The following is a 24,930-nucleotide window of genomic DNA, read 5'->3' as shown; positions in this document are numbered from 1 at the left end:
CTAAGGGATTTTCAGACCAGATCCTTTAGCTATTATTATAAAGGGTATCTGGAAGAATGGGAAAAACCAATTGGGATTTGGAATCAGAGGGCTTGGATTCAAATCTCAGTAATAGTACCCTACTCTTATTGATTCCCCCTTCTCAGAAGAGGTAGGGCAAGCTACAGATTTGTTTTGTTGGCTTTTGCTTTTGTTTTTGTTTTGCTTTGTCTAATAAAACATGCAGCCATAATGATTATATTCTATGTATGAGGATCATTGATTGACAAGGAAAGTCCAGAGATGAGAATGGAAGTGGAAGTCCTAAATATTTCTATAATTTTCCCAAAAATTATAACCAAAAATTCATTATTCCTTAATATAAATTCAAAATTTTGTCAGTATAGATTTTTAATTTTCCCTTCCCTCTTTCCCTTTCCTTCCCCAAACCACTATAGTTATATGACTTGTAAGGATGGGAAGCTTTCTCATGCACACCAGAAAGTCTAAGGAAAACATTCAGTAGGGATTTGAGTATACCACCCACTTGTGGAATAATTATATATGACTTGCCATCATGCAGTGATTAATAAATTAATATTTTGGGCAGCCACAGCTATTACAGCTATGTCACATGGAATATCCATGAAACACACAAGCTAACTATATCAATCATTCTTTATCACTTTTTCTCAACAAGATCTGTGATTTTTTTTTCCTCTGAAAGAGGGAAGAGGTATCTACCCTAGTCTCAGGTTTCTTGAAAATCAGTTCTCTATTTTTTTCATTATTTGTATCATTAGGAAATGATAATAATCTTTGTCAATGTCTATTCTTTTATCCATTTCCCATTTTTGGTGTCAACAGTTGTATCTTATATGTGGTCTTTTTGCAAAAGATCATCATATATAAGAGAAACTTAAATCAAAACAAATACCATTGTATATATTACCAAATATGGTTAATATGTTGGTTCTACTTTTTTTCTTTCTCTTTTATATTTTTTATTACCAGGGCTCAATCACTGGATTGGGGAAGGAGAAAAAGTATATTTAGGAATGATGCAAAACCAAAAAATATCAAAGGTTTTTTAAAGAAAAAAATCATCATTGTGGGCCAAGGACATGAGATGATGAAATATTCTATGAATTGCCATTTCTTATTGTCTTTGAACACACAATTAAATGAACCTTTACAACAATTTTAACTGCCTTCTCCAAGTCACAACTTCCTTTTGTCTTCTACAAGACAATATCTACAAGAATATTAAAAATTAACATGAACTGATGCTAAGTGAAATGAGCAGGACCAGAAGATCATTATATACTTCAACAACAATACTGTATGATGATCAATTCTGATGGACGTGGCCCTCTCCAACAATGAGATGAACCAAATCAGTTCCAATAGAGCAGTAATGAACTGAAGCAGTTACACTCGGCTAAAGAACTCTGGGAGATGACTATTTATCACTACATAGAATTCCCAATCCCCCTATTTTTGTCCGACTGCATTTTTGATTTCCTTCACAGGCTAATTGTACACTATTTCAAAGTCCTATTCTTTTTGTTCAGCAAAACAACTATTTGGTCACGTATACATATATTGTATTTAATTTATACTCTAACATATTTAACATGTATTGGTCGACCTGCCATGGGGCGGGGGGGGGGGGGGGGGAGGGGGGGAAGGAGGGGAAAAATTGGAACAAATGGTTTGGCAATTGTCAATGTTGTAAAATTACCCATGCAAATATCTGGTAAATAAAAACTATTAAATAAAAAAAAATTTCATTTTACCAGAAAAAAAATATTAAAAATTAGATTTAAGCTCTGTGAGGGCAAGAACTATCTTTTGCCTTTTTTTATGTGTCTCCAGCATGCTTTATACAGATTTGCTGGTTAATGGATACAGTTTGTTGCCTCTAGTTATTTACCTATCTGTTGGTCACTGAATATAAGCTTTTATATTTAGAATACTAGAAGCTAAATTAATCTTCATAGAACATGTAAAAGCCAAATGTTCTTTATCATTTTTTGCCAGTGTTGCTGTCAGTATGGGAAGGGGCCACGCAAGACTGAAGATTATTTTTTATTTTTCTTTGTATTCTGGATTACCATGGAAAATAATTCATCCCCAAGTGGTTAGTCTATTAGTGATGAGTCTCTTTGTACTTAACTATACAGGTTCACAAGAAACTAGATTGGCCCACTGATAGAATGACATAGTGAATACATTGGAATTGAAATTAGGAACACCCAGACAAGGCAATCTTTTTTTTTTTTTTTTTTTTTGGCTTAGGCAATTGAGGTTAAGTTAATTGCCCAGGATCACACAGCTAGGAAGTGTTAAGTATCTGGGATCACATTTGAACTCAGGTCCTCCTGACTTCAGGGCTGGTGCTCTATCCACTATTAGGCAACCTAATCTTAAAGAACAAATGACAGAAACAGTCAGTCATTTCATTAAAGAAAATGACAATAATTAAACAATATATCAAAACCTGTAGGAGACAACAAAAGTAGTAATCAAAGGAAAATTTATATCCGTAAGTGCTTATATCAATAAAAAAAGACAAAAAGCAAATCAATGAACTGGGTATGCAATTAAAAAATAGAAAAAGAACAAATTAAAAATCACCAAACACTAAATTAGAAATCCTAAAAATTAAAAGTGAAATTAATAAAATTGAGTACAAGAAAACCAATGAATTAATAGATAGAACTAGGAGGTGGTATTATTTTTAAAAATCAATAAAACAGATAAACCATTGGTTAATATGATTTTTTAAAAGTGAGAAACCAAATTATTAATATCAAAAATGAAAATGGTGAATGTACCACTAAAGAAGATGAAATCAAAGCAATTCTAAGGAATTATTTTGTCCAATTATATACCAATAAATTTAACAGCTTAAGTGAAATGGAAGAATATTTATAAAAATACAAACTTCCCAAATTAGCATCAGAAAAAAATAGACTATCTAAATGGACCCATTTTTAAAAAAGAAATTGGACAAGAAGAAATGAGCTTCCTAAGAAAAAAGTAGCAGGACCAGATGGATTCACAAGTGAATTTATCAAGAATTTAAAGACTAATTCCAATATTAAATAAATTATTTGGAATAAAAGCCAAAGAAAGGATCCTCCCAAACTCCTTTTTTATGAAACAAATATGATATTGATACTGATACCTAAACCAAAAAAGTAAAAACAGAAAAAGAAAATTGAAAAAGAAAAACCACTTTCATTAATGAATATGGATGCAAAAATTCCTAAATAAAATACTAGTTAGAACATTACAATAGCATATTACAAAGATTATACATTATGATAAAGCAATATTCACAACAGGAATACAGGGATGTTTTAATACAAGGAAAATTGTTAACATAAGTTATTGTATCAACAATAAAAGTAACGTCAATAATAATATCAATAGATACAGAAAAAATATTTGATAAAATGTAACACTTATTTCTGTATAACACTTGAAAGTATAGATATAAATGGACTTTTCCTTATATTGATAAGAATCATTTATCTAAAACCATTAGCAAGAATTATTTATAATGATGATAAGCTAGAAGCCTTCCAAGTAAGATCAAATGTGAAACAAGGATGTCCACCATCACCAATATTACTCAATATTATGATGAAAATCCTAGCAATAAGAGAAGAAAAAGAATGAGAATGTAGAATGAGGCAAAAAAAAAAATCTATCTCTTTTTGCAGATGATATGATGGTAAACAGAAAATCCTTAAGACTTGATTGAAAGCTACTTGAAATAATTAATAATTTTAGCAAAATAACAGGATTTGAAGTAAATCCACATAAATAATTAATACTCCTGTATATTACTAAAAAGGATTCTGCAGGAAAAGATAGCTAGAGATACCCCATTTAAAATAACTCTAAAGAGTATAAAATAACTGAAAATATGCCTACCAAAATAAACTAGGATTTAAATGAACAAAGCCATAAAAAGCTTTGTGCACAAATAAACTCAGATTTAAATAAAGGGAGAAATAACAATTATTCATGGGTAGGCAGAACCAATATTTTTAAAATTATAATTTTACCAAAATCAATCTATATATTCAATACCATTTCAATTAAATTACCAAAAAATTATTTTATGGAAATAGAAAAAATAGTAACTAAAATTCATGGGAAGAACAAAAGGTCAAGAATATCAAGAAAAATTAATAGGAAAATAATGTAAAGGAAGAAGTTTTAACAGGACCAGATCTTAGAGTAAATTATAAGGTAGTAATTATTAAAACTATCTGGTACTGACTAAGAAATAGAAAGGTAGATTAATGGAACAGAGTAGATATATAGCAGCAAATGAATATAGTTACCCAATGTTTGACAAATATGAAGACTTGAGATTTTGGAATAAGAATGCATTATTTGATAAAAAATTGTTGAGAAAACAGTTTAATAAAAATCAGGCAGAGACCAATATCTTATACTACTTACCAAAATAAATTCAAATTAAATACATCACGTAGATATAAAGGAAATATTACAAGAAAATTTCAAGAATATGGAATATATTAACAATCAAAACTTATGGGTAGGTAAAAATTTTCTGAAGAAACAAGAGAGAGAATGTTATGAGGTATAAAATGGATAATTTTTATTACATTAAATTCAGATGTTTTTGTACAAATAAAACAAATGTAGCCAAAATCAGAAGAAAAGTAGAAAAATGGGGAAAAAATTTTAAACAGTTCCTCAGATAAGGGTCTCATATCTTAATTATATAAGAAACTTTATTGAATCTATAATGTTAAGGGACAGATCAATTCTCTGACAGCTTCCACAGCTGTAGATCATGACATCTGAAGGAGTTGCAGGGCAGCCTTTGCTGACACAGGTGTTGCAGACAGGGAATGAGATAAATTGGAGGCAGAAGGAAGAGGAGTGAGGTCAGACAATGTAACGTCCTCTCAGTCAGAGAGGTCAGAGAACATCAACTGCCTCTCAGTCTCCTTGTAGCATCCTCTCACAAGAGAAGATCCATTCTGGGTTGGATCTCCAGCAGCCTTTGTCAGATGGCTCCCGTGTATTCCAGCAGCTCTCCCATGAATTCCAACACTATAAGAATAGGTGTCATTGCCTAATTGATAAATGACCAAAGGATATGAATAGTTTTCCAATGAAGAAATCAAAACAATTTATAGTTATATAAAAAATACTCTAACTTACATGAACTGATATGAAGTAAAATGAGCAGAACAAGGAGATCATTGTACATGATAACATCAATACTATTTGATGATCAATTCTAATGGACATGGCTTTTTCCAACAATGAGATGACTAATGCCAGTTCCAATGATTCTGTGATGAAGGGAGACATCTACACCCAGAGGAAGGACTGTAGGAATTGAGGGTGAATCACAACATAACATTCTCACTCTTTTTGATGTTGTTCACTTGCATTTTGTTTTCTTGGTCATTTTCTTTTTTTAATCTGATTTTTCTTGTGCAACAAGAGAATTGTATAAATATTTACATATATAGGTTTTAACATATATTTTAACATACATAACATATAGTGGATTGTTTGCCATCTAGGGGAGGGGGTGGAGAGGAGAAAAACTAAAACACAAAACTATGCAAAGGGCAATGTTTAAAAATTATCTGTGCATATGTTTTGAAAATAAAAAGCTTTAGTTTTTAAAATGCTCTAAACCATTATTGATCAGAGAAATGCAAAATAAAACAACTTTGAGATATCATTTTATACCTATCAGATTAGCTAAAGTAATAGAAAGGGAAAGTGACAAATGTTGGAGGAAATGTGGGAAAATTGAGGCCTTAAGTACTATCAAAAAAAAATTGCTATAAAATTTTAAATAAATAAATAATTGGGGCTTAATTCAGTTTTGATGGATCTGAGAGATGATCCAACCATTTTGGAAAGAGCTTTAGAATTATGCAAAGAATTATGCAATTATGTAGAACTGTGGATAGAGCAACAGTCCTGAAGTCAGGAAGATCTGAGTTCAAATCTGGTCTCAGACACTTAACACTTTCTAGCTGCATGACCCTGGACAAATCATTTAACCCCAATTGCCTCAGTTAAAAAAAAAAAAAAAGAATTATGCAAAGAGATATTAAAATGCCTATACCCTTTGACCTAACAACACCACTATTAAATCTATTTCCCAAAATGATTAGGGAAAATGAAAAAAAGCCTGCATGTTCTAAAACAACTCTTTGGGCTGGCAAAGGACTGGAAATCGCAAAGATGCCCATTAGTTGGAGAATGGCTAAAAAAATTGTGATATATATGTTTAGGATGGAATAAACTGTTCTATAAGAAATGATAAGCTCAATGATTTTAGAAAACCATGGAAAGACCTCCATGAAATAATGAAAAGCAAAATAAGCAAAACATTGTATACAATAACAATAATATTGTTTTAAGAACAACTTTGAGCAAGCAAGTCATTCTATTATAAATATTCAAATTAACCTCAAATATCCTATAAAGAAAAATATTTTTTAATCCAGAAAGGAATATTGTTGTGAGATAGGAAATGATGAGGAGATTTACAGAGAGCTGGAACTCTGAAAAGGTGTAACTGATCTAAGACAGCAGCACTCAAGGCTAATTACTTATAAAATGTGAGATAATGGTTCTATAAGCATATACTTGATGATATAGTGATGTGATGGCTCTCCTCACTATTGGGGCTTGCTGAATGTGTTGTAGTGAGGTAATCATAGGCAAGGATTGGAGGGCTTAGGGAAGAGTCAGAGTCTCTCTGCCACAGCACACTGAGGAGAGAAGACTTCAGGCTCCAGACTCTATAGTCCAGAATCCATCTTTATTGAGCCACATGGCAGCTTGTCTGGCTCCTTCACTTCTCCTCCTAAAGACCAAGGTCTTTGACTGATTCTGACTCTGACTTATCCTGAGGCCCTCCAGAGAGCTAGCTCAAACATTATCAGGATTGATTTAGAAAAACGTGGAAAGGCTTGGACTTATTAAGGAAGATGCCATCTACCTTCAGAGCAACAAATGATAGGCAGTAATAAGCATAGTATGGTTTCACATTATGTGTATGAGTATATATGTGTACATATTTTGTGTTTATAGATATCTATACACATATATCTATATTTAATTGTAGTCTTCTTTAGGGTAGGGGTGAGGGGAAGGAAGGGAAAAAATAACTTTAAAAGTACACAGCAGAGAACAAAAGAAAACCAACAAGGAAGAAAAGCTAGACAGCTTTGAAAATAATGTGTAGCTTTTATTAGATATATTTGCCTGAAATGGAATTTTATTGTTTTATTTTGAATTTTTGTGATCTGCTGTATACATGGCAATAGTTTTTTTTCTTTTCTCATTTTAAAATTAAGTGTAAATTTTTTAAAAATTAAAATTGTTTCATAGGAAAGAAAGGAAAAAGGATAGAAGGAAGAAAAAAGGAAGGAAGGAAGGAAGGAAGGAAGGAAGGAAGGAAGGAAGGAAGGAAGGAAGGAAGGAAGGAAAGCTTACCTCTTCTTGCTTGATTCTTGGAAAGTCATTTGATCCTCTAGGAGGAGTCTAGAATCTCATTTTCCTGATCCATAAAATTAGGAGATTGGACTCAAAAATCTTTAAACTACCTCTCAGTTTTAAATCTATGATCCTTTTTTTTTTTTTTGGCATGGTAGAAATTACTAGGATTTATCCTCCTCTGGAATAGTCTTGAAGAACCCATAATTATCTCTTTGCCACAGTGAGTAATGGAAATAGATTTTGTAGAAGTTAATAATTTGGGAATAATAATCTCTGGGACCCTGTTACCATTGATCATATAAGAGTTATTGTGAGAAAGGTCATTTATACACAACAAAGCACTGTGTATTATTTATTGGGTCAGGATGAACAGTCCAAAGATAGCTATAGCATAAACTAGTCCTTGGACTTCTCTCACTTATTTGTTCCTTGATTCACATTTGCAAGTTAAAATTCCTCAATTTTCTTGTCTTAGCCTCCTAGGATAATAGATTTAAATTGGAATGAACCTTAGAGATCAAATTCAACTGCTTCTTTTTTTTCATAGATGAAAAAAAATTAAGAACCAAGATATCAACTAATCAATCATTAAACATTTTTAAGTGTCTGCTATATGCCAGAGATTGGACGGAGTGCTAGGGAATACAAATAAGAAAAGGAGAATTAATAAATAAATATTGGTAAATTATTGGCAAATTTAATATTAATAAATAAGTTAACAAATACTTGTTGTATTTATTAAGAGCATACAACATGTCAAATGTGGTGCCTGCTATTGAGTATACAAATACATAACCCTACTTTCAAGAATTCTAATATGTGTGTGTGTTTGTGTGTTGAGGAATAGAGGATAACACCAAGGTTATGAACTTGGGATGCTGGAGGAACCTAATGGTGCTGTAAAATAAGTGGGGAAGTTTGAAAGTTGTTTTGAGAAGAAAAATGAGTTCTGTTTTGGACAAGTGAATTTTAAGATGTCTTTGGTACATCTTTGAAATACCCAATAAGTAATTGACATACAGAACTGATGTTCAAAGGAGAGACTGGAATTGGATATATACATCTCTGTATATTATAATTAATACAATATGATATTTAATTGTAATGTTTGTTATAATTATTATATTATTTATTATCAATTATTACATTATGATTAATAAGATTTTTGAGATGTATATAGAAAAAGTATGTAGAAAAGGAAAATAAGAAGAGCCAAGATAGAGATTTGAGGAACACCCATAGTTAGGAAGCATGATATTGATAATGAGCTAGTAAAGACAGGAAGAGAACCAGTAGACCCTCCCCCAAAAAAAAAACCCAGGCTGAAAAGAATTGTCTCTGTTAATGATGGAGGATGAATAAATGAATCACTTCATAATCAGTAAAGGCCTAGAAACCAAAACCTCTCAATTTCTGACCATTCTGACCAACCTACACAGCCAGTTCTCTTGGACCACTTACATCATCCCAGATACAGAGACTCAACACTTCTCCACACACTCAAGAAAACTGAATCACCAGCTTAGCTGGAGCCTAGGTCATAAATCCATTTGCTACCAAAAAGTTCATAACCATTTATTGTTCTATGCTAGCAAACTCTCATTTCCTACAAATACTTGGAGTTCTGAATCTAGCCTGCAGGTGCAAACTCTCTTTTGCTTCCAGCCTCTGCTCCCTCATCCCAATTTACCTCAACACTATTCCTAACTGAGCAGTGCTTTCCTCCCATTTCATTATGCCTTCTTTCTATTGGTAGTCAACTGCCCTTTCTCATATTTTCCCTTTTCTCACAATCCATCCATTTTCTCTTCTTCAAAAAAATTTGGCTCTTCCCCAAAACCACTGAACTAATTCTCAGATGTAACTCCCATTGTGCTCCCCAATACACTGGATCAGAAAGAGGAATAAGTTTACCCGTGCTCTTTACCTGTCGTTTCCAGGTCACCCCCTTGCCACCATCATTCAGCTTCCTCCTCTTTTTATAGAATCACTCCATCTAGATTTACCATGACTTCCAAATCTTGGTGGAAGTTATCTACTGACCTTCCAATCATCCTTTCTCCTTTCTCAAGGAATTCAGTACTTTGTGTCACAGATCATCCCAATGCCTTGTTCTTATACTTGCATCCTAAAATAGTTCGCCAACCTCCTCAACTCCCATGACCTGTACCACACACTCCAACTCAGATACCCTTAATCTCATTGTCATGGGTTCTACCTAACTCTAAAATTACTTTATCTTATTTTGACCTATGCTTCCATTCTCACCTCTCCCAAATATATATTTTTGTCCTAATTGTAGCAAGTGAAACTTTCTAAGACACAATTTTAGGGTAAATTATAATCAATTTTATTAAGTACACCTAGCAAGTAGTCTACAAAATGGACTCATTTTTTTCTCTCTCTGAACAAAGAGAAATCAGTCCTTTCTTGATGCTTATCAGCATTTGGAAGACTATGGAAATCAACTCTGATAAGTTAACCTAAGAAGAAAAAATATTATTATGGAGACCTGGAAAATGTGATTTTGATTATGTCACTTATACCCAGACCATCCCTATTCTCCGGCAATCTAGACAAAGGATCTACTCCCACCTCTACCCTCACCCATGGGCAAAAATTCACCCCATTAAATTCTTTGTAAAGCTTTTCTGGTTGGTGGGGCAACAATTTAACCTAAAATTTAGGTGAGATAAATTTTTGGACAAGGCCAGAGATTTCCTTAAAAAGGAAAATATCTTGGATCTTCCCAATTATTTGGTTATTTAATAATCATTTCTCTCATTATCCTATTCTCTAGTCACTTTAACCTCTCCCTTCCTTTCTAATCTATAACCTTTGCTCTAACCTCACTATGATGTGATTTAGAAGGGCAATTCTTAATGCCAAATAATGTTTTTGGAGTTTAGAAATTGTTATAGGCACCAAACAGTGGGATTTGATCATATGAAGAAATCACAATGGCCATTCTCTTAGATAAAAGGCAGGTTTATTTAGGAGAAGAATTATAGACAAATCCAAGAGATACGATAGATAAAATAGGAGTGGTAAATATGAAATAGAGTTGGGGGAGTGTATAATTAGCGAGGAAAGGGTTTAACAATTAACAATGGAAAGGACAAACTCCCTAGTGGAATTCACAGTTAACCAGGATAAGGAACTATTCCATGAGGTGGGAATAGGATTTAGCACCCTAAAAGAGTTATTAACCACAAGAAGGAGAAAGATACCTTGAGGTATGGTGGAGAAATGAGAGGAGAGACACCATGAGGAACGTGGGGGAATGACATCATGAGGCACGCTGAGGGACAAGGCTGAGGGCTAAATTCCAAAGGGGAGTCAGCAAAGATGGCTCGAACCATGGAATGATTTATAGGAGAAATTGAACTTCAGAGGTTTGAAATAACTCAGATTTCTGACTAGGCATAGCAAGATGGGGCGACCCACGACTTCCCCAAGGGCCTATAAGGTTGAACTGATCTCCATCAGTGTCCTTTCCTGCTTGTCTCAAGGAGTTATTCTATCAATAATTTAATTATTTGGGACCTCATCAACTATATTCTCTTTAAAATTCTGGTTATTGGCAAAATGCAGCCCCTGACTAGAGACATACTTTGAAACTCTTTAAATACATTGGAAAATGTATTCAATTGCTTGTAGACCTGATGGCATCTACTGTAGCTCCATGAAAATCGTCTATAATGTGAGAAGAGTCTTAAACTAGCAATCAGTATCTCCCTGGAGAAGCTGGTGCCTCTAGGGACCTGCTTTGGGAAAAGTTCAGATTGCTCATTACTGATCTGAATTACCTAGCACCTTATGCAAAGCATAAAATATGGATGAAAACTGGAACAGAGCAGTCATTCTTATATGAGAACCATATGTTAACAAGCAAGAATTGGGGCAGTGGATGGAGTGCCAGGCCTGAATGGCAATGGCCTGATGAAACTCATCTTCCTGAGTTCAAATCTGGTCTCAGACACTTATTAGCTGTGTGACCCTGGCCAAGCCACTTAACTCTGTTTGTCTCAGTTTCCTCCTCTGTAAAATGAGCTGGAGACGGAAATGGCAAACTACTCCAGTGTCTTTGCCAAGAAAACCCAAAAGAAGTCACAAAGAGTCGTGACTAAAAATGACTGCACAACTACATGGGCTGAAGTCTGGCCTGGGTACAAACCTAGAAAATACTAATAGTTTCAGGGACTGGTGGTATATAGAGTGTATACTACGAAAAATGTCCCTTTGAATTTTGGTGTGGCAGCAAAGTCTACATAGGACTGCAGGAAGGTGGACCCCATGGTAATTATTATGTTTCACTAAACTGACATTAGGAAAAATGTGTGACATGAAGACACTGATTCGATTCTTCTTCTAGGCTTGAGAAAAAGAAGAAAGACCTCAATTATTCTCTTCTGAGAAAGGCTAGCCTACAAATCCAGCCTTTTACTGATTTACTATCCACAATACTGTAACCTGTGTATATACTTCTTCTTCTGTTGGCCCTTCTCAATATTGCAGAGATACCAGATGGACAATGGATTTGGAAGTAGGACTGAAGTTTGACTCCAGTGCTTAGTATAGTGCGTAACATAGTAGGCACTTAATAAATGTTTAGCCATCTCAGACATTTAATAGTTGGGTGATACTGTGACCTCTAGATTCCCCAGGGTTCTTTCTAAGAGTCTCTTTTATTCTCTCTTTACATTTTTCCCTTGGTTATTTCATTGATTTTTTAAAAATTCAATTATTACCCATATACTTATGATTCCCTGTTCTATATTTTTAATCTTCATTGCTCTTCTAAGCTCCTGGTCCACACACCAAGTACCTGTTGGACCAAGTTGTATTGTAGCCATTTCAAACTCAACATGTCCTGAACATAGAACTCATCTTCCTCTTAAAACCCACTTAAAACCCAGTCCTTACTGAAAACTGAGTGGTTGCCCATCAGTTGAAGTTATGGTATATGTTCTGTACAAAATGACCAATAGGATGATCCCCCCCCTTAAGCCAGGGTTAAGTGACTTGCCCAGGGTCACACAGCTAGGAAGTGTTAAATGTCTGAGACCAGATTTGAACTCCAGTCCTCCTGAATTAAGGGCTGGTGCTCTATCCACTGCGTCACCTACCTGCCCCCCAAATAGGATGATTTCATAGAGGTCTGGAAAGACTTATAAGAAAAATGAAGTGAGTAGAACCAGGAGAACAAGGCAACAATGTTGGATGTGGCTCATTTCAATAGTGAGGTGAACCAGGCCAGTTCCAATGATCTTGGGATGAAGAGAACCATCTACACCCAGAGAGAGGGCTGTGGGAACTGAGTGTGGATCACAACAGAACATTTTTACTTTGTTGTTGTTGTTATTTGCTTTCATTTTTTTTTCCTTTTTGATCTGATTTTTCTTGTGTGGCATGATCATTGTGGAAATATGTATAGAGGAACTGCATATGTTCAACATACTAGATTACTTGCAGTCTAGGGGAGGTGGTGGGGAGAAGGAAGAGGAAAAAAAATTGGAACACAAGGCTTTGTAAGAGTGGATGTTGAAAATTATCTATGCATGTTTTGAAAATAAAAAGCTTTATATATTAAAAAAGCAACCCACTCCTTCCTAACTCCCAATTTTTGGAATGGAACCATATCTTGCCAATCACTCCAGTTTCTTCTTAAACATTATCTTTGACTCTTGATTGTCCCCCAAACCACCATATCCAATTAGTTGCCAAGTACTGTCAATTCTACTGCCAAATTTCTAGCATCTATCTCCTTGGCAATGTATCTTTTACTTTTTTTTTTTTTTTTTTTTTTTTAAGCAATTGAGGTTAAGTGACTTGCCCAGAGTCCTACAGCTAGAAAGTGTTAAGTGTCTGAGGTCAGATTTGAACTCAGGTCCTCCTGACTTCAGAGCCATCGCTCTACCCCCGGCACCAAATAGCTATCCCTCAACAATTAAATCTTAACTTCCTTGGTTCCTGTTCTCATCCCTGCTCACCTGAGCTGTTTATGACAGCCTCCTAATTTGGGTCATTGTCTCCCCCTTCTGATCTCTTTCCCACAACTGCCCAATTGGTATTCCTAAAGCATAATGGTGACCATGCAATTCACCTACTCAAGAAACTTCAATGATACCTATTGTCTCTAACAGAAAATATAAGCCCTTCTGTGGAAAGAGTGCTAGAAATGAAATCAGGAAGATCTGAGTTCAAATTCAATTTCATACATTTACTAGCTATGTGATCCTAGACAAGTCATTTACTCTTTACCTCAATTTCTTCATCTGTAAAATGGGGTCATTTACCTTATAGAAGTGTTATGAGAATTAAGTCATAACATTTGTGAAGAGCTTAGCACAGTGCCTGGCACAAAGTAAGTATTTTAAAATGTTTGTTCCCTTCCCTGACCCTTGTCCTTGTCTGGCTTTTTAAAGCTCTTCCCAATCTAGCTCCAATATACTTCTATAGAATTATTTCACAGCATTCCCCCTTATGAACTATATTCCATCCAATCTGGCCAACCTGCTGCTCCTTGTAAATGACATTCCAGCTCCTGCCATCATACCTTTCTCCCATGTCTGGAATATCATTCCTCTGCTTCTCTTGAAATCCTTTCTCCTTTCAGACCTCAGATCAGTGGTTTCTTCTGATTCCCCCAAATCACTTTGTAATTTTTTTAAAAATTTATCTATATATACATGTGCTTCTCTCCATCCCACCCTCATTCTCATTAGACCTTGAAAACCTCCAGGTCACAAATGGTTTTATTTTTGTCTTCAACTCCTCAGTGCCTAGTTCAGTGCATGGCACACATCAGGTGTGTAAAATAAATGTTTATTTTACTTAACTGTAGATTTTACCCATCTACTAAGAGAAGACCCTCCTCTTGCAGTTTTGTCCACAGCAGTGGTATCCATGAAACACCAAGCATACATGAGTACAGCTTTGTGTCTTTGTCTGTAAATGTGTTAAGATAATTGCAGTGTCCATGACTGTCTTTATGCACACGTATCCAATAGTCTATGTCTGCCAGTGACTCTGTATCTGTGCATATGTGTCTGTGGGCGTGGGGGGAGGGATATCTATGTGTCTATCTCTCTGCATATGTATATCTTCTGCCAGGTCTTGTCCCGTCGTGGAGACATCCCTTCCCCCAGGGCAGGAACCGAGGCCAGTGCAGCGTGGGTGCTTGGAGTGGGCTGTTGCTGTGGTGTTGATTGTGTCTCTGGGCTGACAGCTACCACAATATCCACTCTCCTGTAGGCTTGAGACTTTCTAGAGAGACCACTTTCCTCCCCCCATTCCCCAACTCAGACACCACAATGTTTATGTAGGAAGAAGGGATAGTGCTACAGGTATAGGGGGGGCTGGGGGATTCACTGCAAAGACACCCCCTCACCAGCTCTGACCAGCAGGAAGAGGGACCAGGAGGCAGCACAGCCTGCAGAGGAAGGTTGCCTAGCAACTTGGGAGACTTTACTGCAAACTCACCAAATCCCAAAACTCCTCAGTTCTAAATTAGGAAAAGAGAAGCACAGAGACTGGGCCTGATACCTACCTTCCCACTTCCCCTTCCATCCCCACAGGACCCTAGAGATAGAATCTATCAGAGTTATCTAACCTAAGGCTACATCTATTCCCAATCAACTAGGTAAGAGGTGTGAGCCCCTTAGGCAAGTTATGGTTTATTAGAGTCAGAAAATTTTTTTTGTACCAAGAACTGATTAAATTCTCACTAACTAACATGGGTGGGTCTTCAATAAGCTGGGGGAGGGGGGGAGAAGGGAGAGGAAGAAGAGCATAGAAGAGTCTTCCATAACTCTAAAACTTTGGAAACTCAGCATCGATTTAGTTTTGAGGAACCAAGCTAATTAATCTCTATCCTTACCCTTGCTCACAATTAATCTTCCTTTCTTTCCTTTGGTCCCAAGAACTTCTATCTTATCCTTTCAGAATCAGCCTATGCTTTTCCACCCTCTACTTAAGCTTAATTACAAGGCATCTCCAGAACACCATCACTTATCTTCTTTCTTACCTGAACTGCCCTATCAGCAATTCTCTCTCCCTCCTTTAGGTTCTTGATTTATAATTTTCCATTTTTCTTATACACATCATACCCTTACCCATATTATATTTTGCACCATTACCAACCCCACATCTCTGAAAGTGATAGCCTAAGGTCAAAGACATGAGATTTCCCCACAAATTCCTTCCCCCCAGCTTTTCAAATACTGCATCCTCCCCTAACACATCCATGATCCCAGAGAGATAAATGGAATTCTGATCATTCACTGTGCTTTAGGCTATGATGGCTTTCATCTTTAGATGAATAGAAAGGGGCAAGGGCAGGTGTGTATTTAAAAGCTAAGGATTCCTCGGATCTTGAGGGAACTTCCCCCACAACAAGGGGTAGGGACACAATAAATTCTGGGAAGACAGCTTTCTTGGTAGATGTAAGGAATAATGGGGAGATGATTTTTGAAGATTCTTTCCTACAAATATGTATATTTCATATGCAAAAGGAAAATGTATTTTGCAGTACCCTGTAGCCTGTGTATCACAAATTTGCAGGTTGCAATTGCATATGTGTCTTTCTGAGCAGCATGTGTGCGTTTTGGGGGAAGGGAGCCTAAGTGTATTTGAGCTAATCTATTTAAAGTATAGCAGTGAGTGTGTGCACAGCTCCTTGAGGGGTATCTGAATTTTTGAGTGTTTGTGCATAATTATGTGTCCATCACTGGTCTTCATGACTTGCAGGAAGAATATATCTGCACTGTACTGGAAACGAAGAGGAGACAGCTGATATTTTGGTATGAGGTCTGTGTGTTTACTTTGGGGATTCGAGTGAGACTGGAGAAGATGGGAGAAGTGATTGGGGGAGGCAATCTCTGAGTGATGGAAAACAAAAAGTGGGGGCCTGTCTCTCCGGAGAGCTGGAGCCTCAGGTAACTGTGTCCAGATGGGGGGCTGTTGCCTGTGACAGGTCGGGGGTGTCCTGCTTCCCGGACTCCTTGTCTGTCACTCTGCCGTAATGGGGAGCAAGAATGTGGGGATTATTCCGTGGGAGTTCGGGAGGCTGTGGGTGTGGAGGAGGAATAGAGGAAGGGGTGTAGGTGGAGGGGCTGGAGCTGCACCGGTAGGGGTGATGGGGAGGGGGAGAAGAAGGGTAGAAAGGGGCGGAGCCTCAAGACGTAGCCTCTCCTCTCCTCCGCCCACTCAAGTTAAGACTCTTCCTGATTGGCTATCCTACTGTGGGGTTCAGGTTACATCCCAGAGCAGCCCAGAGCGCGGGAGAGAGCGGAATAGAGTCGGGAGCGGATTTTGCACTCTGAGCCGGGAAACCCGAGTCTGTGAAGCGCGTCGGACCGCACACCGCCCCAGCCCCCGCCCCCAGCCCCGCCCAGCCCAGCCCTGCGGTCGGGATGGATTGCTGCACGGTAAATACCAGGACCACCAGAGGTGGGGGTCTCAGGGTGCTGTTGGGTCCCCCGAGCCAGGGTCCCCAGAGCATCCTAAAATATGGCGTGAGGGACCCGAGGGGTGGGCGACCCCAAGGAGGGAATTGGGACATCAGCGAAAGAGAAAAGGTAGCTGCTTGGGGGGAAATGGGGCGGGGGGCGGGGGCGCCCCCGCTAGGTTCCAAATCCTAAGAACGCTTCTGCGGAGACGGCACTTGTGGTTTAGAACACGAACCTTTTGGTTTTTTCACTGTCCGAGCTTCCCCGGCCGGAACAGACCGTAGTCTTTACTGAGTGAAGCTGCGGCAGGACGGAGGCTAGACCGGCAGGAGACACTCTGGGAGAAGGAAGGGCAGGAGACCGCTAGAAAGGGGTTGTGGGGCATCTCTCCCTGGGAGTTTGTAGGTGGAGCGGTCTCCACCTCCTGCCAGTCTCCGAGCCCAGCAGTGCTCTCGGTGGGAGTAATCAGTTAATCGGTTAATGCTGATCACGGACAAGAGGCGATCCGGACCAAAGTGTTCTGTCCCCTCTTCTCTTCGGGGAAGGTGGGGGATCGGACGAGGTGACCTCCAGAGGTCTCTGCGGGCGAGCAAGGAAATGTCTGTAATTTATCATCCACCCACGCAAGAAATCCGAACGTAGCAAATAGGAATTTGTCTCGCTGCCCCAGCAATGGTCTGAGTAATCTTACTTTATTCACACCTTTCCTGTAGTCTCAGCAGTAGAATTGCACATCGGGAAGATGATGAACTCAGGGCCGCTGTCACTCACCACGGAGATCAGGCGGTGGGGAGAGAGAGGTTTATTGTGGGAAGAATGGTCCAGAAAATTGAGGAAAAGAGGGATTTGGGATGGTAGGATCTGGAAGAAGAAAGGAACAAATATTGTGGATGGACAGATATTAGTTGTCCAGAAACGGCTTTCTAATCATCTGAATGTTCTAAAGCGGACTCTGCCCCGCTGCCCAGCAGTCAGCAGTAGTTCTAGTTGCTGAAAGGAGTGGGGAAGAGGAGGAGAGGGTTTGAGACAAAAAAATATGGTTTCCTGAACAAAGAGTACAGATGCCGTAACTGAAGACTTTTAGTACTGGAAGAGGAATATAATAATACTGAGAATCTGTACAGTATTTTTAAGTTTGCAAAGTGATTTACATGTGTGGTTTTATTGATCCTCACAACAACCCTGTGATGTTGGCATTGTTATCCCCATTTACAGATGAGGAAACTGAGGGTGAGAAATTAGTGATTTGCACAAGATTTTAAATCAATTCTTCATAACTCCCGGAACAACCTCTTTCCATTGCCTCATTGAACCTCTCTCCCATATTAACCTTATTCCCCCGGAGTAACTAGAGAATTTGCTTTATTTCCCTATCATTTGGGATCCAGGGGATGTTACCTAAATTGTGCACCACAGAACAGTCCAGCTAAAGCCATGCCTGAAAAGAATCTTGAGGAGGGCAAGGAGAGTTTGCTGAGAGAAATTAGGAACTCTCATTAATACTGCAGTCGTCCATATAGCCCAATGCCTTGAAAATTTAAGAAGGCTCCAGAACTGGGTCACCTCCCCCATTCCCACTTCATATCTTCGCTACCACCACCACATACACACACACAAACCCCTACATCAGAGGGATTCCCCTTCTTTGGGCCCTTCACTGCATTCTCTATTCTCGTTTGTCAGGCAAACTGGATAAATGAATGTTCTCAGATTGTGAGCAGTGAGTTAGCTTTGCTCCTGTTCTGCAAAAAGAAAGTATGGACACAGCTGAAGGGTGGGGCAGGGAAGAAGACAGGGGCTGAGAGGCTCAAGCATGGTTAAATTGTAGAGCAAGTATAGAGTTGGAATAAAGGTTTCATCCCCCATTCTTCTCCACAGGAGACATGGCTATTAGAGAACACTATTGAATTCCATACAGGAACTGAAACAGGCAAGAAAAGCCATATAGGACATCTTGAGCATTTAAGTAAAAATGGAATTGGAATTAGGATTCTTGGTTTCTAGTCTCAGGTCTGCCATTGAAAGGGTTTCTGAAGGGGTAAATCACAGTAAATCTCTAAACCCACGTTTCTCATCCTTAAATGAGAAAATTGGGCCCCAAAACTCTCTAAAATCTCTATTTAATCTTAATCCTGAGTCTTATCCCACCTTGTCCTTCCTCTTCTCTCCCTGTGCCACAATTTCCTACTGATTCTGACTATAGAATTTGGGATAAGGCCCAGCCCAGCTTTGTTCTTTACTTCCCCTTGATATTAAAAAGAAAAAGGCCAGACCTCCCAAGGCAAAGAGAGTTGAGGGGGAAGTGCCTTTCCTGTTGATGCAAGCATTATAGGTATTAATTTCCAAAGTTTTCTGTCTCGCTTACTGTTCATTTCATATGAAAATGTATACTTCATCACTCCTACCCTTCTTCTTCCCTTTCAACTACCTCCGTCTTTCCCTAGCTCCTGCTAGGTAAAACTGAGGTGGCCCAAATGAAGCCACAGAATCATAGCCTCTGAATAACCTCGGAATTGGGACCCTCCCTTTTCTTTCTTTCCTTTCTTTTCAATTGGGCTAGCTGGTCCTTGAGGATTGAAAAGAGATGCCAGAAGGAGGTGAGGTAAAGGGAAGGCTTTTGCTTGTTATTGCAGGTTTTCCCTCTGACTCTAGCTTTGGTGGATTCAATCCTACTGGGACTTTTCCCTCCACCCCCAACCTTATTCCTTTAGAGTTACTGGGATTCTGGAAAGTAGAACAAGTAGTGATCAGTGAATGTCCATTCTGAAGCAGAAAAATCACACTTGAGAGTTTGGGGAGTGGGAGTAAAAGGCTGGCCCTTGATCCTAGGGATCTAAGGAAGAGAAAGGAGAAGGGTCCGTTTAAAATAACAGAGGATGTTCTAAACCAAAGAAGATAGGGGGGCCAGTGTTGCCACTCTAGCTTTCTTAGTAAAGATAGGGATAGTTTATTAAGATAACATAGAAAGTTAAAACTTAAGTGCCATTTAAAAAAAAAACCTAAAGACAGTGGTAGGGCCAGAAAAGGGGTTGAAGATGGGAATAAGGAGCGTGATAAATAAATTTCAGAAGTGTTAGTATTGACCTTTTATGTAAAATTAGATTGGGTGTGCACAGAATTTAAATTGATATTGTCCAAATCCCTAGCAACATGTTAATAAGACCCAAAGGAAGTAGTCTACTGAAACTCCAGAGAAGGAATAGGCTTACATCTATCTTATCTTCTACTTTCTTTCCCTCTTGTTTCTTTTTTGCTCCAGGGAGATCATCCTCCACACTTCAGTCTCAAATACATTCACCCTATTCCCTCTTCCAAGAAGAAAAACTATAGGAAAGAAATCTCCAAATCCTAAATTCTACCTGCAGTTTCTTTTGTACCTGCTCCCAAAACATTTGAGACAAATATAACATAATATAGAAGATGACTTAATAACTAATGCTGTCAGAACAAGAAATGGTGTGAAAGTAGTGCCAGTGGTCATAGATCCAATAAATTCCCCCTACCCTAACCTCCCATATACATATAAATGATACATATACATATTAAGAACTGGAGGAAAGTTGCTAGATATGACAATCAAAACTCAATTTACATAAAACTAACTCTGAGAAGAAAAAGAAGCAGAAACTACATAAGCCCCTTGAACCTGAAATCCAATCTATTCTGGATTAATGTGATTCTCTCACCTCCTGCATCCTATGCCTAAATGCAACTTTTAAGAAGGCCATGATTCTGTGTGGTCTTTGGAGGTCAAAAGAGCTTTAGACTAGGGGCAATTAACCTTTGTTCTGTCTTGGATCCCCTTAGGCGGTCTGTTGTGGACTCCTCAGAATAATATTTTTAAATAAATTAATTAAAATAAATATAAGTGCCAAAGAACAAAAAGTTAGTGAAAATAAAGATATACTTTTCCCCCATTCAAGTTCATGAACTTTCTGAAATTTATTCTCAGGCTCCAAATGAAAAATCATCTCTTTTAAAAGTTTGCTTCAAATAGCATTGTGGTTCAAATTATTCATATTTCATGTCGTCTCTGATTCATTCTCCCATACACACACACACACACACACACACACACACACACACACACACACACACACCATAGAAAGGCCTTTCTGCTCCAGTTTACATTTCCTTCTTCTCTTTAGTAGGTGGAAATGAGTTTTTTCCTCTGCTTCTTTTCCCATCTGGACTTAAAAACACACTCTCTTTCTCTCTGAGCTTTTCCTGGAGGAGGAGCAGTCTGAGTAGGAAAGGAAAGTAGTAGAAGGAATTACTACCAGGGGTCTAAATTCTTTTGGCTGTAGCTAGATACTCAAACTCCTTGAGGTTCTATGAGCCCTAAATCTAGTATCTAAATCTGTGTGATTCTATACAATCCCCTTAATTCACTTTTTCAATTGACCTAAATCTCTTCGGTTGTGAACTCCCTCCCTGAGGGCAGATTGCAACCCATCTACTTTTCTCATTGGGTGAAGTAGTCAGGGTCCTGTTAATCCCTCACCAGAAGGAAGGGACAGTGGAAGGGGGAGCTCCACTATGTTGGAGGTTTTTCTCTAGATGTTTTGAACCAATCCTTCTTTTCCTGGTCATGTCTCTCTGTGGACATTCTCTAAGCAATTTCTCCTTCAGAATTCATTAGTAATGCTTGCAGCCTATTCAAAGCAATAAAAATTAGCCCATATGCCCTCTTTTATGTCTCTACAAAATTGTTATGAAGACAATCTACATCGAGTGGAAAATATTGTTGATGAAAGTATCAGAAAAGATTCTACAGCAGATTCCATTTTTATAGTTGATTGAAAGGTGTAGAGAATCCAACTCCCATTTACTGTTGTTGCTGCTATAAAAGCATTTGATTTAAAACAAAATGCTGCTTTTAAATGGGTCCTTTGACAAGAACCCCAATCACACCTGGTCCCCAAATAAGGAAAGTGTTGCTGATTCTCTGCAGTTGTGGATTCTGATGCCTTGTAGCTGAAAGCTATCTCAGATATCATATAATTCAATCTCTTTATCGCAGCTTACGAAGCCACGTCCCCAGAGAGATTTTAAAGTTGGGAGTTCTAGATTACTCTGATCTAGATCGAGTCTGATCAAGTGGGTCTTGGAGGGGTCAGAACCGGGAGAGGGAGCTATGCTTCCTGCCTCGTTTCCGGTTGTTTTTGCTTCTCCAAGTTCTAGCCGGCTATCCAGCTCCTCCCCCATCTCCTAATTCCAGTTGGCAGAATTTCCAGCCCAAGCCTCGGGCTCCTTTCCTGACAGGGTGTGGCCAGAAAGACTCCGGGACCTCTCGAATCCCTTAGGGACTATCCTCCATTCGGGCTTCAGTGCTCGGGTTCCCATCCCGGTACCTCTTTCCTGTGCTTTTCCTTCCCGCTTATTCTTGCCCGCAGTCCAGATCCCCAAGTGCCTTGGCCCAGTTCACCCCAGGAGGTCCCTCTCCCAAGTCTCCAGGAAGCCCCGTCTCCCAGACCCTCTCGCTCTCGAAGTCTCCCAGCCCGGCTGCTCCCCCTCCGCACCCCGTCCGAGCACAGTTCTCTTTTCCTCCCAATTCCCTAGGAGAGCGCTTGTTCCAAACCGGACGATGACATCTTGGACATCCCTTTGGACGATCCCGGCGCCAACGCGGCAGCTGCCAAAATCCAAGCGAGCTTCCGAGGCCACATGGCGAGGAAGAAGATCAAGAGTGGGGAGCGAGCACGGAAGGGCCCAGGCCCCGGAGGGGCGGGCGGCTCTGGAGGCGCCCGGGGGGGCGCGGGGGGCGGCCCCAGTGGAGACTAAGCCAGGTGGGACCCCAGCGCCACCTTCTCTTTCCCAATTTTCCCAGCATTAGTATTCCTCCCACTCCCATTTCTGCCCTCCGCTCACTAGGAAGTGTCCTCCGGGGACCCTCCGGATGTCCCGAGGGAAGAGCGGGGCTGGAGGGATATGGGGCGGGGAGGGAGGGCGAAATCCCCGGGCCGGGGACTGACTGCGTGGTGGGAGGGGAGGACCTGTGGATTCCGCAAGCTCACCGGTTTTTCTTTCTCTACCTCTCCACCCCGGATCGCCCCTCCACCGAAAGCGGACTGACTGTTTTCTAAGGTAATTATTGTGCTACTGCGGAGGGGCAGGAGTTGCGCTGCCTCCGCCCGAGAGTATTAGGATCTCTGTCGGGAGGGGGCGTGTCTGCCGTGGGAGGTGTCAAATCCTTCCTCTCTCTTTTCTTCGTTCCGAGGCTGGGAGACACCACCTGCCGCCGCCGGGGCTGGGGGCGGAGGGGGCGGAGGGGAGGCGGGGGGGGGGGGGGAAGGGAATCCGTGCCAACTGAGTCGGTGGCCCAGAGGCAGCCTGCACACCTGGGCTGACGTGCAGACGGAACTGCACACCTGGGGCCACGAGCATACACGGCGATTCCGACACACGCAATTTCTTTCTCTTGGGTAGGTCACTTCAGTTCAGTGCCTGGGGGCGAGGAGCAGTTTTAGATAAGTGGAAGTCCAAGGCACCCTCCTCCGAGGCTAATCTTCTTGGCATCTTTGCGGGGGCGCGAGAGGAAGGGGGGAGCAACAGCTTCTGACCCCATCTGGGGTAGGGATGGGACGAGTGGGGGGACGGGAGGCGATGACGTTCAGAGCTTCTCCCTCCGCAGTTCCCTAGGTGAGATGGATGCCACGTCCCCTTCGCAGTGACAAGACTTCCTTGCAGTGTTTGTGACTCCTTCCCCCACCTCTCCTGCCAGCCTCAGGAGCCCACACGCCACCGGGAGACCCCTCCCCTCCGGCCGGCTCCTTTCGGAGTCACTGCCTGTTCGCCAGTGTGAAAAGGGACCCGATTCCCGATCTTCATCCCTCTCCTCTCCGTTTGTCCTCCTTTCCTCCACCTCCTCGTTCTGCCTAACCCGCTCCACCTCCGCAGCGCACCCGCCCTGCATGAACTCACCATCAACTTTGCTAAGCTCCTCTTGGCTTTCTCTCTGCGGATTGCTGAGAGCGCCCCCAAGCAGTCCCTTTGTGTGTGTGCTCCCACTAAGGAAACCCTGTTTGTTTCTGCGGGAAGCCGAGGGGTATGCCTGCCCCCCACCCTTCTTCATTACGCTGCTGCACCATCCCCACCCAGCCCACCCAAGCTCCAAGACTTTGGGCCTTCTGCTCCTCCACAGGCGGTCCCCAGTTTACACACTCGGGGTGAGGGGAGGCTTTTGGGGGTGCCGGAACCCTTCTGGGCGAGATCCTCGTCTGGTTGGTGGGAGAAGGAGCGGGTTCCGTTCTAGAGGTCCCCTGAAATGATGGAGATTGCACGCCCAGTCCCACGCCTGCCTGAAATTCCCACTCCCGAGCCCATCCCACAACCCTATCCTCCTCGCCTCCACTGCTGCGCATCCCGGGACCACCTCTCCAACTCGTCTTGTTATGCAAACTCCTAGGCCGAGGGGTTTGAGAGGCGGTGTGGGGGGAGTCAGAAGCTGCCCCGCCCCCTGCCCTGCCCTGCCCGCCCAGCCCCCAGCCGGGCTCCTGGGGCTGTGGCAGAAGGGTTTTTAAATTTTCGTGTGTGCATGTGACCGATCTGGGTTGGAATGTGAACAATAAAGAGGAATGTCCAAGTGTTCCGGGCTACCCTCGAGAAAGGGTTGGGATGGGATTAAGGAGAGGGAAAGCCTGGCCTGGACTAGCCCCGACCTGACTTAGAACTTTAAGAAATACAAAGAAATTTACTGACAGCCCTGCAAGACAGGTAGTACAAGTATCCCCATTTTACAGATGAGGAAACTGAAAGAAAGGTTTAAGTGACTGAGCCCAATAGTTTGTAAGTGACGTGGCCTGGATTCCAAAATATGACTGGAAACCTCTACCAAAATGTGAGGATGAGATTTATGTAGGACCCAGATGACCTGGATAGATTGAGGGACATCTTGAGCACACTTTCCATGCAACAACTCCAGGAGTCTCTTACTTCCTATCCCAAGGTTCCTGAGAGGTTAGACCCATTC

General features: G+C 40.4%; 1 protein-coding gene, 1 long non-coding RNA gene and 1 pseudogene across 5 annotated transcripts; 2 read left to right on the top strand and 1 right to left on the bottom strand.

Moving 5' to 3' along the window:
* LOC141562251 (60S ribosome subunit biogenesis protein NIP7 homolog pseudogene) overlaps positions 1–11,922 on the top strand; it is a 29,443-nt pseudogene extending 17,521 nt beyond the window's left edge.
* A 4,275-nt stretch (positions 11,923–16,197) lies between these two features.
* NRGN (neurogranin) lies at positions 16,198–24,546 on the top strand. Of its 3 annotated transcripts, XM_074303931.1 has the most exons (5): positions 16,198–16,310; positions 16,763–16,937; positions 22,521–22,747; positions 23,026–23,045; positions 23,593–24,546. In XM_074303931.1, the coding sequence occupies exons 2-3, from the start codon at positions 16,923–16,925 to the stop codon at positions 22,740–22,742; spliced, it is 237 nt and encodes a 78-aa protein (XP_074160032.1). In that variant the 5' UTR covers positions 16,198–16,310; positions 16,763–16,922; the 3' UTR covers positions 22,743–22,747; positions 23,026–23,045; positions 23,593–24,546. The 3 variants fall into 3 exon arrangements, with proteins under 3 accessions (XP_074160032.1, XP_074160034.1, XP_074160033.1); XM_074303933.1 differs by lacking the exon at positions 23,026–23,045 and having other exon boundaries at positions 23,601–24,546; XM_074303932.1 differs by lacking the exon at positions 23,026–23,045.
* On the bottom strand, positions 16,296–23,216 carry LOC141563190 (uncharacterized). 2 transcript variants are annotated; one of them, XR_012488369.1, is made up of 4 exons: positions 22,976–23,216; positions 17,650–17,819; positions 17,194–17,537; positions 16,296–16,523 (listed from the first exon to the last, which is right to left on the bottom strand). It is a non-coding gene; the product is annotated as an uncharacterized LOC141563190 (long non-coding RNA). The 2 variants fall into 2 exon arrangements; XR_012488368.1 differs by lacking the exon at positions 16,296–16,523 and having other exon boundaries at positions 16,923–17,537; positions 22,976–23,215.
* Positions 24,547–24,930: the final 384 nt, after the last annotated feature.

This window comes from Sminthopsis crassicaudata, chromosome 3, assembly GCF_048593235.1.
Source record: "Sminthopsis crassicaudata isolate SCR6 chromosome 3, ASM4859323v1, whole genome shotgun sequence".
Classification (NCBI taxonomy): domain Eukaryota; kingdom Metazoa; phylum Chordata; class Mammalia; order Dasyuromorphia; family Dasyuridae; genus Sminthopsis; species Sminthopsis crassicaudata.
This window is presented reverse-complemented; position numbering and strand designations above follow the sequence as displayed.